At 46.6% G+C, this 11,116-nt stretch overlaps 1 protein-coding gene across 2 annotated transcripts in view; it reads left to right on the top strand.

The window, feature by feature from the left end:
* The window catches only part of braf (B-Raf proto-oncogene, serine/threonine kinase), a 34,663-nt gene extending 25,418 nt beyond the window's left edge, over window positions 1–9,245 (top strand). For both annotated transcript variants that reach the window (XM_055159902.1, XM_055159903.1), the window contains 6 exons: window positions 1,534–1,580; window positions 3,615–3,733; window positions 4,108–4,239; window positions 5,903–6,037; window positions 6,277–6,430; window positions 7,875–9,245. In XM_055159902.1, the coding sequence (XP_055015877.1) occupies window positions 1,534–1,580; window positions 3,615–3,733; window positions 4,108–4,239; window positions 5,903–6,037; window positions 6,277–6,430; window positions 7,875–7,897 (610 nt within the window). In that variant the 3' untranslated portion in view covers window positions 7,898–9,245. The remainder of the gene's footprint in view (window positions 1–1,533; window positions 1,581–3,614; window positions 3,734–4,107; window positions 4,240–5,902; window positions 6,038–6,276; window positions 6,431–7,874) is intronic.
* The last annotated feature ends 1,871 nt before the right edge of the window (window positions 9,246–11,116 follow it).

An 11,116-nucleotide genomic window follows, 5' to 3' on the forward strand; every position in this document is an offset into this window, starting at 1 on the left:
TTCTTGCTCCTCCATATTGGGGACACCAGGTCAAAATAGATGCAGACTTGCGGAGGGGAAGATGATTAAATGAAGAGGGGGCGTCACGTGATCCTGTTTAGTAGTTAAATAGCAATTACATTACATTACTTCTCTGTTTTATCCAAATTATTAATTTTATAACAAGTATTCCTTAGTTTAGTATCCACACATCGTTTTAGCATACATTTTATAAACATATATTTATTTGAAAAAAAGTCAGCGAGAGAGGAGCCCGAGCCCGACCCGACCCGAAGTAATGATTGACAATTCGGGTCGGGTCGGGCTCGGGCTTGGGCTCGGTCTTAAGATCTTACCTCTAAGAGAAACACCAGAAAAACTGATTAAAAACATGAAAAAAACAGACTCACAGAGACACACAAAAAAGCAAATGTGCAGGGCAGGAAGTAAGAGAAAAACAGACTAAAAACATGATAAAAACACACAAACAAACACAGGCACAGAATGGCAGCAACAGTAAAGAGAAAGACGCACTAAAAACAGAAACAGACAAGAGAAAAAAAACAAAGAGAAAACTAAAAACACGCTTAAAACAGGCAACAAACTAAAAACGTGCTTAAATCAGACTAAAAACATGCTAAAAACACACACACACACTCAAAGAGGCAGACGTCGCAGGGCATGGAGTAAGAGACTAAAAACACACTAAAAAAAGGGATTAAAGCAGACTAAAAACACACTTAAAACAGACAACAAACTAAACACGCTTAAAAAGACTAAAAACACACTTAAATGGACTAAAAGATGCTTTAAATGGACTAAAAACACACTTAAAACTGACTAAAAACTGACTAAACACATTCACAGAGACATACACAAAGAGGCAGACGGCACAGGGCATGGAGTAAGAGAAAAACAGACTAAAACACACTTAAAAAGTCTAAAAACACACTTTAAATGGACTAAAAACACACTTAAAATGCACTAAAAAGATACTTAAAATGGACTAAAAATATGCTTAAAACTTATTAAAAACTGACTAAAAACACATTCACACAGACACACTCAAAGAGGCAAACGGTGCAGGGCATGGAGTAAGAGAAAAACACACTAAAAAAGGGACTAAAACACACTTAAAACAGACTAAAAACACACTAAAAAAGGGACTAAAATACACTTAAAACAGACTAAAACACCCTTAAAACGGGACTAAAACATGCTTAAAACAGACAACAAACTAAAAACATCCTTAAAAAGACTAAAAACACACTTAAAATGGACTAAAAGATGCTTAATATGGACTAAAAACACATTCACAGAGACACACTTAAAGAAGCAGACGGTGCAGGGCAGGTGGAGTAAGAGAAAAACCAGAACAGAACAAAACCAAAACGCTCAGAGATCGTCTCTTTCTCTTTCGTGGTAAATGAGTTAAATTTAAGAGCCGTTTCTGAGTCGGGCGTCAGAATTCTCCTATTTGTGTTTTTAATTTTGCTTTTTATTTTATTTTATTTTGAACAGAATTTCAGGTAATAACTGTGATTTGTGTTTCAGTTATTTACACGCCAAGTCCATCATCCACCGAGACCTGAAGAGCAACAGTATCCTCCACTCCTCCTCCAGGGGGCGCCACTCTCCTCCTCCTCCTCCTTTCTCTCTTTGTTCGTTTCCTTGTTCGTCTCCTTTTTTTCCTCCTTTCCTTTCCTTGTTGGTTTCCTTCTGTCTTCACTGGTTTCCTCAGTCCCCTTTCCTCCTTTGCCTCCTCGTTCGTCTCCTCCTCTATCTCCTGTCTGGTTTCCTCTCTCCTTGCCTCCTTGTCTCCTCGTCTCCTCCTCTCCTCCTGGCTGGTTTCCTCTCTCCTCATCTCCTTGCCTCCTTCTCTCTCTCCTCATTGGTTTCCTTTCCTCTCCCCTTGCTGCCTGGTTGGTTTCCTCTCTCCTGGTTTCCTCAGTTCTTCTCCCTTGTCTCCTCGTTTGTATTCTCCGTTCTCTTCTAGTTGGTTTCCTTGTTCGTCTCCTCGTCTCCTCCTGGTTGGTTTCCTCTCTCCTTATTCGTCTCCTCGTCTGTCTCCTGATTGGTTTCCTCGTTTGTCTCCTCCCCTGTCTGGTTTCCTCTCTCCTCGCCTCCTTGTGTCCTCCTCTATCTCCTTGCTGTTTTCCTCCCTTGTCTCCTCGTTTGCATTCTCCTTTCTCTTCTAGTTGGTTTCGTTGTTCGTCTCCTTCTCTATCTCCTCATTGGTTTCCTCAGCTCTTTTCCTGCCTTGTCTCCTCCTCTCCTCCTCTTTCTCCTCCTGGCTGGTTTCCTCTCTCCTCATCTCCTTGCCTCCTCATCTCCTCCTCTCCTCCTAGCTGGTTTCCTCTCTCCTCATCTCCTTGCCTCCTCCTCTCTCTCCTCATTGGTTTCCTTTCCTCTCCCCTTGCTGCCTGGTTGGTTTCCTCTCTCCTTGTCTCCTCATCTTCTGTCTCCTCCTCGCTGGTTTCCTTGTTTGCCTCCTCGTCTCCTCGTCTGTCTCCTGGTTGGTTTCCTCTCTCCTTGTTCGTCTCCTCGTCTGTCTCCTGGTTGGTTTCCTCTCTCCTTGTTCTTTTCCTCGTCTCCTCGTCTCCTCCTGGTTGGTTTCCTCTCTCCTTGTTCGTCTCCTTGTCTCCTCGTCTGTCTCCTGGTTGGTTTCCTCTCTCCTTGTTCGTCTCCTCGTCTGTCTCCTTGTTTGTCTCCTTGTCTCCTCATCTGTCTCCTGGTTGGTTTCCTCTCTCCTTGTTTGTCTCCTCGTCTCCTTGTCTCCTCCTGGTTGGTTTCCTCGTCTCCTCGTCTGTCTCCTGGTTGGTTTCCTCGTCTCCTTGTTCGTCTCCTCGTCTCCTCGTCTGTCTCCTTGTTTGTTTCCTCGTCTCCTCATCTGTCTCCTGGTTGGTTTCCTCTCTCCTTGTTTGTCTCCTCATCTCCTCCTGGTTGGTTTCCTCGTCTCCTCATCTGTCTCCTGGTTGGTTTCCTCGTCTCCTTGTCTGTCTCCTGGTTAGTTTCCTCGTCTCCTTGTCTGTCTCCTGGTTAGTTTCCTCGTCTCCTTGTCTGTCTCCTGGTTAGTTTCCTCGTCTCCTTGTCTGTCTCCTGGTTAGTTTCCTCGTCTCCTCATCTGTCTCCTGGTTGGTTTCCTCTCTCCTTGTTTGTCTCCTCATCTCCTCCTGGTTGGTTTCCTCGTCTCCTCATCTGTCTCCTGGTTGGTTTCCTCGTCTCCTTGTCTGTCTCCTGGTTGGTTTCCTCGTCTCCTCGTCTGTCTCCTGGTTGGTTTCCTCGTCTCCTTGTCTGTCTCCTGGTTTCCTCGTCTCCTCGTTCTCCTCGTCTTCGTCTCCTTGTCTGTCTCCTGGTTGGTTTCCTCGTCTCCTCGTCTGTCTCCTGGTTAGTTTCCTCGTCTCCTCGTCTGTCTCCTGGTTGGTTTCCTCGTCTCCTTGTCTGTCTCCTGGTTAGTTTCCTCGTCTCCTCGTCTGTCTCCTGGTTGGTTTCTTCGTCTCCTTGTCTGTCTCCTGGTTGGTTTCCTCGTCTCCTCGTCTGTCTCCTGGTTGGTTTCCTCGTCTCCTTGTCTGTCTCCTGGTTGGTTTCCTCGTCTCCTTGTCTGTCTCCTGGTTGGTTTCCTCAGCTCTCCTCAGACATCTTTCTTCATGAAGACCTGACTGTGAAGATCGGAGACTTCGGTTTGGCCACAGTGAAATCTCGCTGGAGCGGCTCTCACCAGTTTGAGCAGCTCTCAGGCTCCATTCTGTGGATGGTATGTCTCCTGAACATCTCAACACCTGAACACCTCAACCTCAAACATCTGAACATCTCAACACCTCAACATCTGAACACCTGAACATCTCAACACCTCAACATCTCAACATCTCAACATCTGAACATCTAAACACCTCAACCTCAAACATCTGAACACCTGAACATCTGAACACCTGAACATCTAAACCTCAAACATCTGAACACCTGAACATCTAAACATCTCAACACCTCAACATCTGAACACCTGAACATCTGAACATCTAAACACCTCAACATCTGAACATCTGAACATCTAAACATCTGAACACCTAAACATCTAAACACCTAACCCGTGTGTGACCCCTGCGTGACCTCTGTGACCTCTGCCCTCAGGCTCCAGAGGTGATCCGGCTCCAGGACAAAAACCCATACAGTTTCCAGTCGGACGTTTACGCCTTCGGCATCGTTCTGTACGAACTCATGTCCGGAGCCCTGCCCTACTCCAACATCAACAACAGAGACCAGGTACGACCCCTGACCCCTGACCCCTGCCCTACTCCAACATCAACAACAGAGACCAGGTACGACCCCTGACCCCTGACCTCTGCCCTACTCCAACATCAACAACAGAGACCAGGTACGACCCCTGACCCCTGACCCCTGCCCTACTCCAACATCAACAACAGAGACCAGGTACGACCCCTGACCCCTGACCCCTGCCCTACTCCAACATCAACAACAGAGACCAGGTACGACCCCTGACCCCTGACCCCTGCCCTACTCCAACATCAACAACAGAGACCAGGTACGACCCCTGACCCCTGACCCCTGCCCTACTCCAACATCAACAACAGAGACCAGGTACGACCCCTGACCCCTGCCCTACTCCAACATCAACAACAGAGACCAGGTACGACCCCTGACCCCTGACCTCTCGCTCTGATCCTGCTTTAGTCCTGGTTTAGTCCCAGGCTAAACTCTGTATTTCTCTGGTCTTAGATCATCTTCATGGTGGGCTGGGGGTTTAGTCCTGGTTCAGTCCTGGTTTAGTCCTGGTTCGGTCCTGGTTCGGTCCTGGTTCGGTCCTGGTTTAGTCCTGGTTCAGTCCTGGTTCAGTCCTGGTTCGGTCCTGGTTCGGTCCTGGTTTGGTCCTGGTTTAGTCCTGGTCTTGTGTGTTTCAGATCATCTTCATGGTGGGCTGGGGGTTTAGTCCTGGTTCAGTCCTGGTTCAGTCCTGGTTCAGTCCTGGTTTAGTCCTGGTTTGGTCCTGGTTCAGTCCTGGTTTAGTCCTGGTTTGGTCCTGGTTTGGTCCTGGTTCAGTCCTGGTTTAGTCCTGGTTTAGTCCTGGTTTAGTCCTGGTTTAGTCCTGGTTTCAGTCCTGGTTTAGTCCTGGTTAGTCCTGGTTTAGTCCTGGTTTAGTCCTGGTTTAGTCCTGGTTCGGTCCTGGTTTGGTCCTGGTTTGGTCCTGGTTCGGTCCTGGTTTAGTCCTGGTTTAGTCCTGGTTTGGTCCTGGTTCAGTCCTGGTTTAGTCCTGGTTTAGTCCTGGTTTGGTCCTGGTTCAGTCCTGGTTTAGTCCTGGTTTAGTCCTGGTTTGGTCCTGGTTCAGTCCTGGTTTAGTCCTGGTTTGGTCCTGGTTTGGTCCTGGTTCAGTCCTGGTTTAGTCCTGGTTTGGTCCTGGTTTAGTCCTGGTTTAGTCCTGGTTTAGTCCTGGTTCAGTCCTGGTTCGGTCCTGGTTTAGTCCTGGTTTAGTCCTGGTTTGGTCCTGGTTTAGTCCTGGTTTAGTCCTGGTTTAGTCCTGGTTTGGTCCTGGTTTAGTCCTGGTTTAGTCCTGGTTCAGTCCTGGTTTCGGTCCTGGTTTGGTCCTGGTTTAGTCCTGGTTTGATCCTGGTTTAGTCCTGGTTAGTCTGGTTTAGTCCTGGTTTAGTCCTGGTTTGGTCCTGGTTTAGTCCTGGTTTAGTCCTGGTTTAGTCCTGGTTTGGTCCTGGTTCAGTCCTGGTTTAGTCCTGGTTTAGTCCTGGTTTGGTCCTGGTTCAGTCCTGGTTTAGTCCTGGTTTAGTCCTGGTTTTGGTCCTGGTTTAGTCCTGGTTTAGTCCTGGTTTAGTCCTGGTTTAGTCCTGGTTTAGTCCTGGTTTGGTCCTGGTTTGGTCCTGGTTCGGTCCTGGTTCAGTCCTGGTCTTGTGTGTTTCAGATCATCTTCATGGTCGGTCGTGGATATTTGTCTCCAGACTTGAGTAAAATTCGCAGTAACTGCCCCAAAGCGATGAAGAGGCTGATGGCCGAGTGTCTGAAGAAGAAGAGGGAAGAGCGCCCCCTATTTCCACAGGTACTAATGCGAGTACTGCGAGTACTGCGAGTACTACAGATAATACTCCATTTTACACCTCTGACCCAAACATCTGTCTCTGTCTCTGTGGCTCTGGTTGTGTTTTTGTGTTTTTGTGGTGATTATCAACATTTCACAGCAGCAGATTTAATTTAAATGTTAAACTGTCGATCAGAACGACATGTATCTCTCTGCCCTCCTCCTCTGTCTCTCTTCTTTCTCTTCTTTCTCTCCGTCAGATCTTGGCGTCGATTGAGTTGTTGGCTCGTTCTCTGCCGAAGATTCACCGTTCTGCGTCGGAACCGTCTCTGAACCGCGCCGGGTTCCAGACGGAGGACTTCAGCCTGTACGCCTGCGCCTCGCCCAAGACGCCCATCCAGGCCGGCGGCTACGGTGAGTCACCACTTTACTCCATCCTCCATGTTCTTCTCTGGGGTCGGGTCTCGGAGCATCAGTCTGAGCAGGGAATCCCAGACTTCCTTCGCCCCAGACACTTCCTCCAGGTGTTCCCAGTCCAGAGACATCGTCCCTCCAGTGTGTCCTGGGTCTTCCCCGGGTCTTCTCCTCCCGGTGGGACATGAACACCTCCTGAGGGACACGTCCAGGAGACATCAGAACAGACGTCCTCCCCTCAGACGCTCCTCTCCACGTGGAGGAGACCCCCACAGGACGCCACGAGGGACACGGTCGAACTCCTCCTCCAGATCCACAAAACACATGTGGACTGTGCAAAGTCCCATGAACCTGGAGCCCGATGGAGAGTGTAGATCTGGTCCAGTGTTCCACGACCAGGACCAAAACCACACTGCTCCTCCTGGACCCGAGGTTGGACTCTCAGCCGGATTCTCCTCTCCAGTCCCTGACACACATCGAGGAGACTGAGGAGTGTAATTCTCCTGGAGTTGGAACACACCCTCCTCCCCCTTCTTCTACAGAGGAACCACCACCCCAGTCTGAAGGTCCAGAGGTTCTGTCCCCGACCGCCACACGATGTTGAAGAGATGAGTCAGACAAGACCCACAACATCCAGAGACTTAAGATCCTCAGGACAGATCATCCACCCCCAGAACCACTGAGGAACTTTAACCTCCTCAGTGACTTCAGCCAGAGTGATGGACGAGTCCACCTCCGAGTCTCAACTTCCTCCTCCACCAGTGAACCCAACTCACCACCAGGTGGAGCTCTACAGCTCTGCCCCTCTCTTCACCCGAGTGTCCAAGACACAACCACAAAGTCCAATCATGACCCTCTGGCCGAGGGCGTCCTGGTCCTGGTCCTGGTCCTGGTCCTGGCACTGCTGAACATGATGTTGGTTCTGGACAAACTGTGACTCACACAGAAGTTCAATAACAGAACATGACTGAGGTTCAGATCAGGAGGACGTTCCTCTCCAAGTGTCACTGTTGTCGTCCACGTGGACGTTGAAGTCCTCAGTAGAACAACAGAGTCTCAGGTCAGTGTGTCTAGTCCCTCCCAGGGTCTGACAGAAGGTCGTGTACTCGAGTACTCTGCACCTCTGTTGGGCCTGTAGGCGACACCACAGTGAGACGTGTCCCCGACCTGAAGGCACAGGGACTCGACCCTCTCGATCACTGAGGTGAACTCCAACACACGACGACTGAACTGCGGGACAATGAGCCACACCAGCCCAACGCCGCTCCCCGTCAAGGAGGAACTTTACTATTTTTCTTCATTACTTGTCTCCAAAACCAAAATGAAAAAAATGATGAGTCTTGTATTAGCGCCGAGAGCGTCAGAGCGTCAAAACGAAACCCAAAGTGAAGCTGAACCTTTGAATCTAACGGCTGCTCTGTTTTGTTTGTTTTGTTTGTTTCAGGGGAGTTCTCGGCGTTCAAATAAACGTCCTCGGCGGAATCCTCCAGAAAAACTCCAAACGAAGACGCGGAATCTGCGGCGCTTTTCCGACGAACTGAGCCAGAGACCGGAGCCGCGGCGCCGCTCGCAAAAACACGAAAGAATGTTCTCAAACCATTCGAATCTCTGTTTTTAAGAGCTTTTGGAGAAAACGAGGAAGAGGAGGAAGAAGAAAAAGACGAGAGGAAGAAACAAAAACGGAAAACCAAACAAAATCGAATCGTGTTTACGTTTGTGACGAGTTTCACTTCAGAAAACAGAAAGAAAATATCCAGACTCCCCAGAGTTTTATTTAGTTTGGTTTAGTTTAGACCTGGTTCAGTTCTGGTTCTGAAGTGCAGGTTTTTTTTTCAATTCTTTGACTGAAAATTAAGATTTAAACAGAAAAAAAAAAAAAGAAACTGAAACTTGTGAACGGAGCGGGTCGTTCCTCGGTGCAGATCCCTCGCTCCTCGTCCTCCTCGTCCTCCTCTTCGTCGTCTTCTTCCTCTTCTCCATCAGCTCCATCTTTATTTATTTGCACTTTTGTTTTTTCCTGGTTTCTGCTGTTTTTTGTTTTTTTTTGTTGTTGTTTTTTGTTTTTCTTAAGTCTCGGGTCCGACCAGCTCCAACAGAACCCAACGGAACTCTGACTCTGATCGATCCAAAAACCAGGATCTGAACTCGCTCCTCGTGTTCCTCAAGTCCAGATCCTGAAACATGAACCGAACAGAACGTTTCCTGAATGTTTTTAGAACCATCTGGATCAGAACAAGTGTCAGACACAGAGACTAATGTAAACACATGGACCTGGTTTAGACCTGGTTTAGTCCTGGTTTAGTCCTGGTTTAGTCCTGGTTTAGTCCTGGTTTAGTCCTGGTTTTAGTCCTGGTTTAGACCTGGTTTTAGTCCTGGTTTAGACCTGGGTTTAGTCCCTGGTTTAGTCCTGGTTTTAGTCCCTGGTTTAGACCTGGTTTAGACCTGGTTTTAGTCCCTGGTTTAGTCCTGGTTTTAGTCCCTGTTTAGTCCCTGGTTTAGACCTGGTTTTAGTCCCTGGTTTAGACCTGGGTTTAGTCCCTGGTTTAGACCTGGGTTTAGTCCTGGTTTAGACCTGGTTTAGACCTGGTTTAGACCTGGTTTTAGTCCCTGGTTTAGACCTGATTTTAGTCCCTGGGTTAGATCTGGTTTTAGTCCCTGGGTTAGATCTGGTTTTAGTCCCTGATTTAGTCCTGGTTTAGTTGGTTTAGACCTGGTTTTAGTCCCTGGTTTAGTCCTGGTTTTAGTCCCTGGTTTAGTCCTGGTTTAGACCTGGTTTAGTCCTGGTTTAGACCTGGTTTAGATCTGGTTTTAGTCCCTGGTTTAGTCCTGGTTTAGTCCTGGTTTAGACTGGTTTAGTCCCTGGTTTAGTCCTGGTTTAGACCTGGTTTAGACCTGGTTTTAGTCCCTGGTTTAGACCTGGTTTTAGTCCCTGGTTTAGACCTGGTTTAGTCCTGGTTTAGACCTGGTTTAGATCTGGTTTTAGTCCCTGGTTTAGACCTGGTTTAGACCTGGTTTAGATCTGGTTTTAGTCCCTGGTTAGTTCTGGTTTAGTCCTGGACACATTCTTTTTTCTCAACAAAGACTTTTTATAATTATTTTTATGGGATCAAACGGTCTGTTCCACCTGGTGATGTCATCATGTGGTGATACAGGAAGTGCTCCTCTGTGTTTTTAAACTCCACACACCTTCACTAGAATCGACTGGATCATTTTTTCATCTCTGGAGTTTCTTGATCGAACTCGACTGAACTAAAGCTGTTCAAACTGTTAAACTACCACTTCATGACATCACAAGGTGGAACACAGCGTTTTGTGTTTGAGCAGAATAAAACACAACTCCAGGTTTGTCTGCAATTACAGGAGCTTTAAAAAAAACAACTAAACTTCATGACGAGAACCTAATGAAGAACCTAAATTTTACTTTTTTGATGAGAAAAGTTCAGTTGAAGTTCTCCCTCTTGTGTGGGGTTCTTCTGGTGGTTCTTCTGGTGGTTCTGGTCGTGGTTCTTCTGGTGGTTCTTCTGGTGGTTCTGGTCGTGGTTCTTCTGGTGGTTCTGGTCGTGGTTCTTCTGGTGGTTCTGGTCGTGGTTCTGGTCGGGCCCGTTCTGTACAGCAGGTCTGCACACTCTTTTTATTTATGGACCAATCATCTGTTTTTTGTTTAGTTTTGTTTTTTTGTTGTTTTTTTTAAGGTGAACTGTTGGGTTTTATTTTGAAGGCGGGTTTTACTTTGTGCACTTTTGTGGGTGGAGACATGCCTTTTATTTTGAAGGGGAGGAAGTGGAGGTGTTTGACTGTGAATCTCGTCCTCTTTGGGCCTTAGGCGGCTCCAGCGTCGCTCCACCAGGACGGAACTACAGGAACTACAAAACTACAGGACTACAAAAACTACAAAACAATAGTACTACAAAAGCTACAGGAACTACAGAGACTACAAAAACTACAAAAACTACAGGAACTACAAAACCTACAGGAACTACAAAAACTACAGGACTACAAAAACTACAGGACTACAAAAACTACAGGAACTACAAAAACTACAGGACTACAAAAACTACAGGAACTACAAAAACTACAGGAACTACAAAAACTACAGGACTACAAAAACTACAGGAACTACAAAAACTACAGGAACTACAAAAACTACAGGACTACAAAAACTACAGGAACACAAAAACTACAGGACTACAAAAACTACAGGACTACAAAAACTACAGGAACTACAAAAACTACAGGAACTACAAAAACTACAGGACTACAAAAACAGGCACAGGACTACAAACAGGACTACAAAAAACACAGGACTACAAAAACTACAGGAACTACAAAAACTACAGGAATACAAAAAAAACTACAAAAACTACAGGAACTACAAAAACTACAGGACTACAAAAAAACTACAAAAACTACAGGAACTACAAAAACTACAAACTACAGGACTACAAAAACTACAGGACTACAAAACTACAGGAAACTACAAACTACAGGACTACAAAAACTACAGGACTACAAAAACTACAGGACTACAAAAACTACAGGACTACAAAACAACAGGACTACAAAAACTACAGGACTACAAAAACTACAGGATTACAAAAACTACAGGACTACAAAAACTACAGGACTACAAAAACTACAGGACTACAAACTACTACAAAAACTACAGGACTACAAAAACTACAGGAC

Source organism: Boleophthalmus pectinirostris, unplaced genomic scaffold (assembly GCF_026225935.1).
Source record: "Boleophthalmus pectinirostris isolate CB_2022bp ecotype Guang Dong unplaced genomic scaffold, ASM2622593v1 HiC_scaffold_2825, whole genome shotgun sequence".
Taxonomy (NCBI): Eukaryota; Metazoa; Chordata; class Actinopteri; order Gobiiformes; family Gobiidae; genus Boleophthalmus; species Boleophthalmus pectinirostris.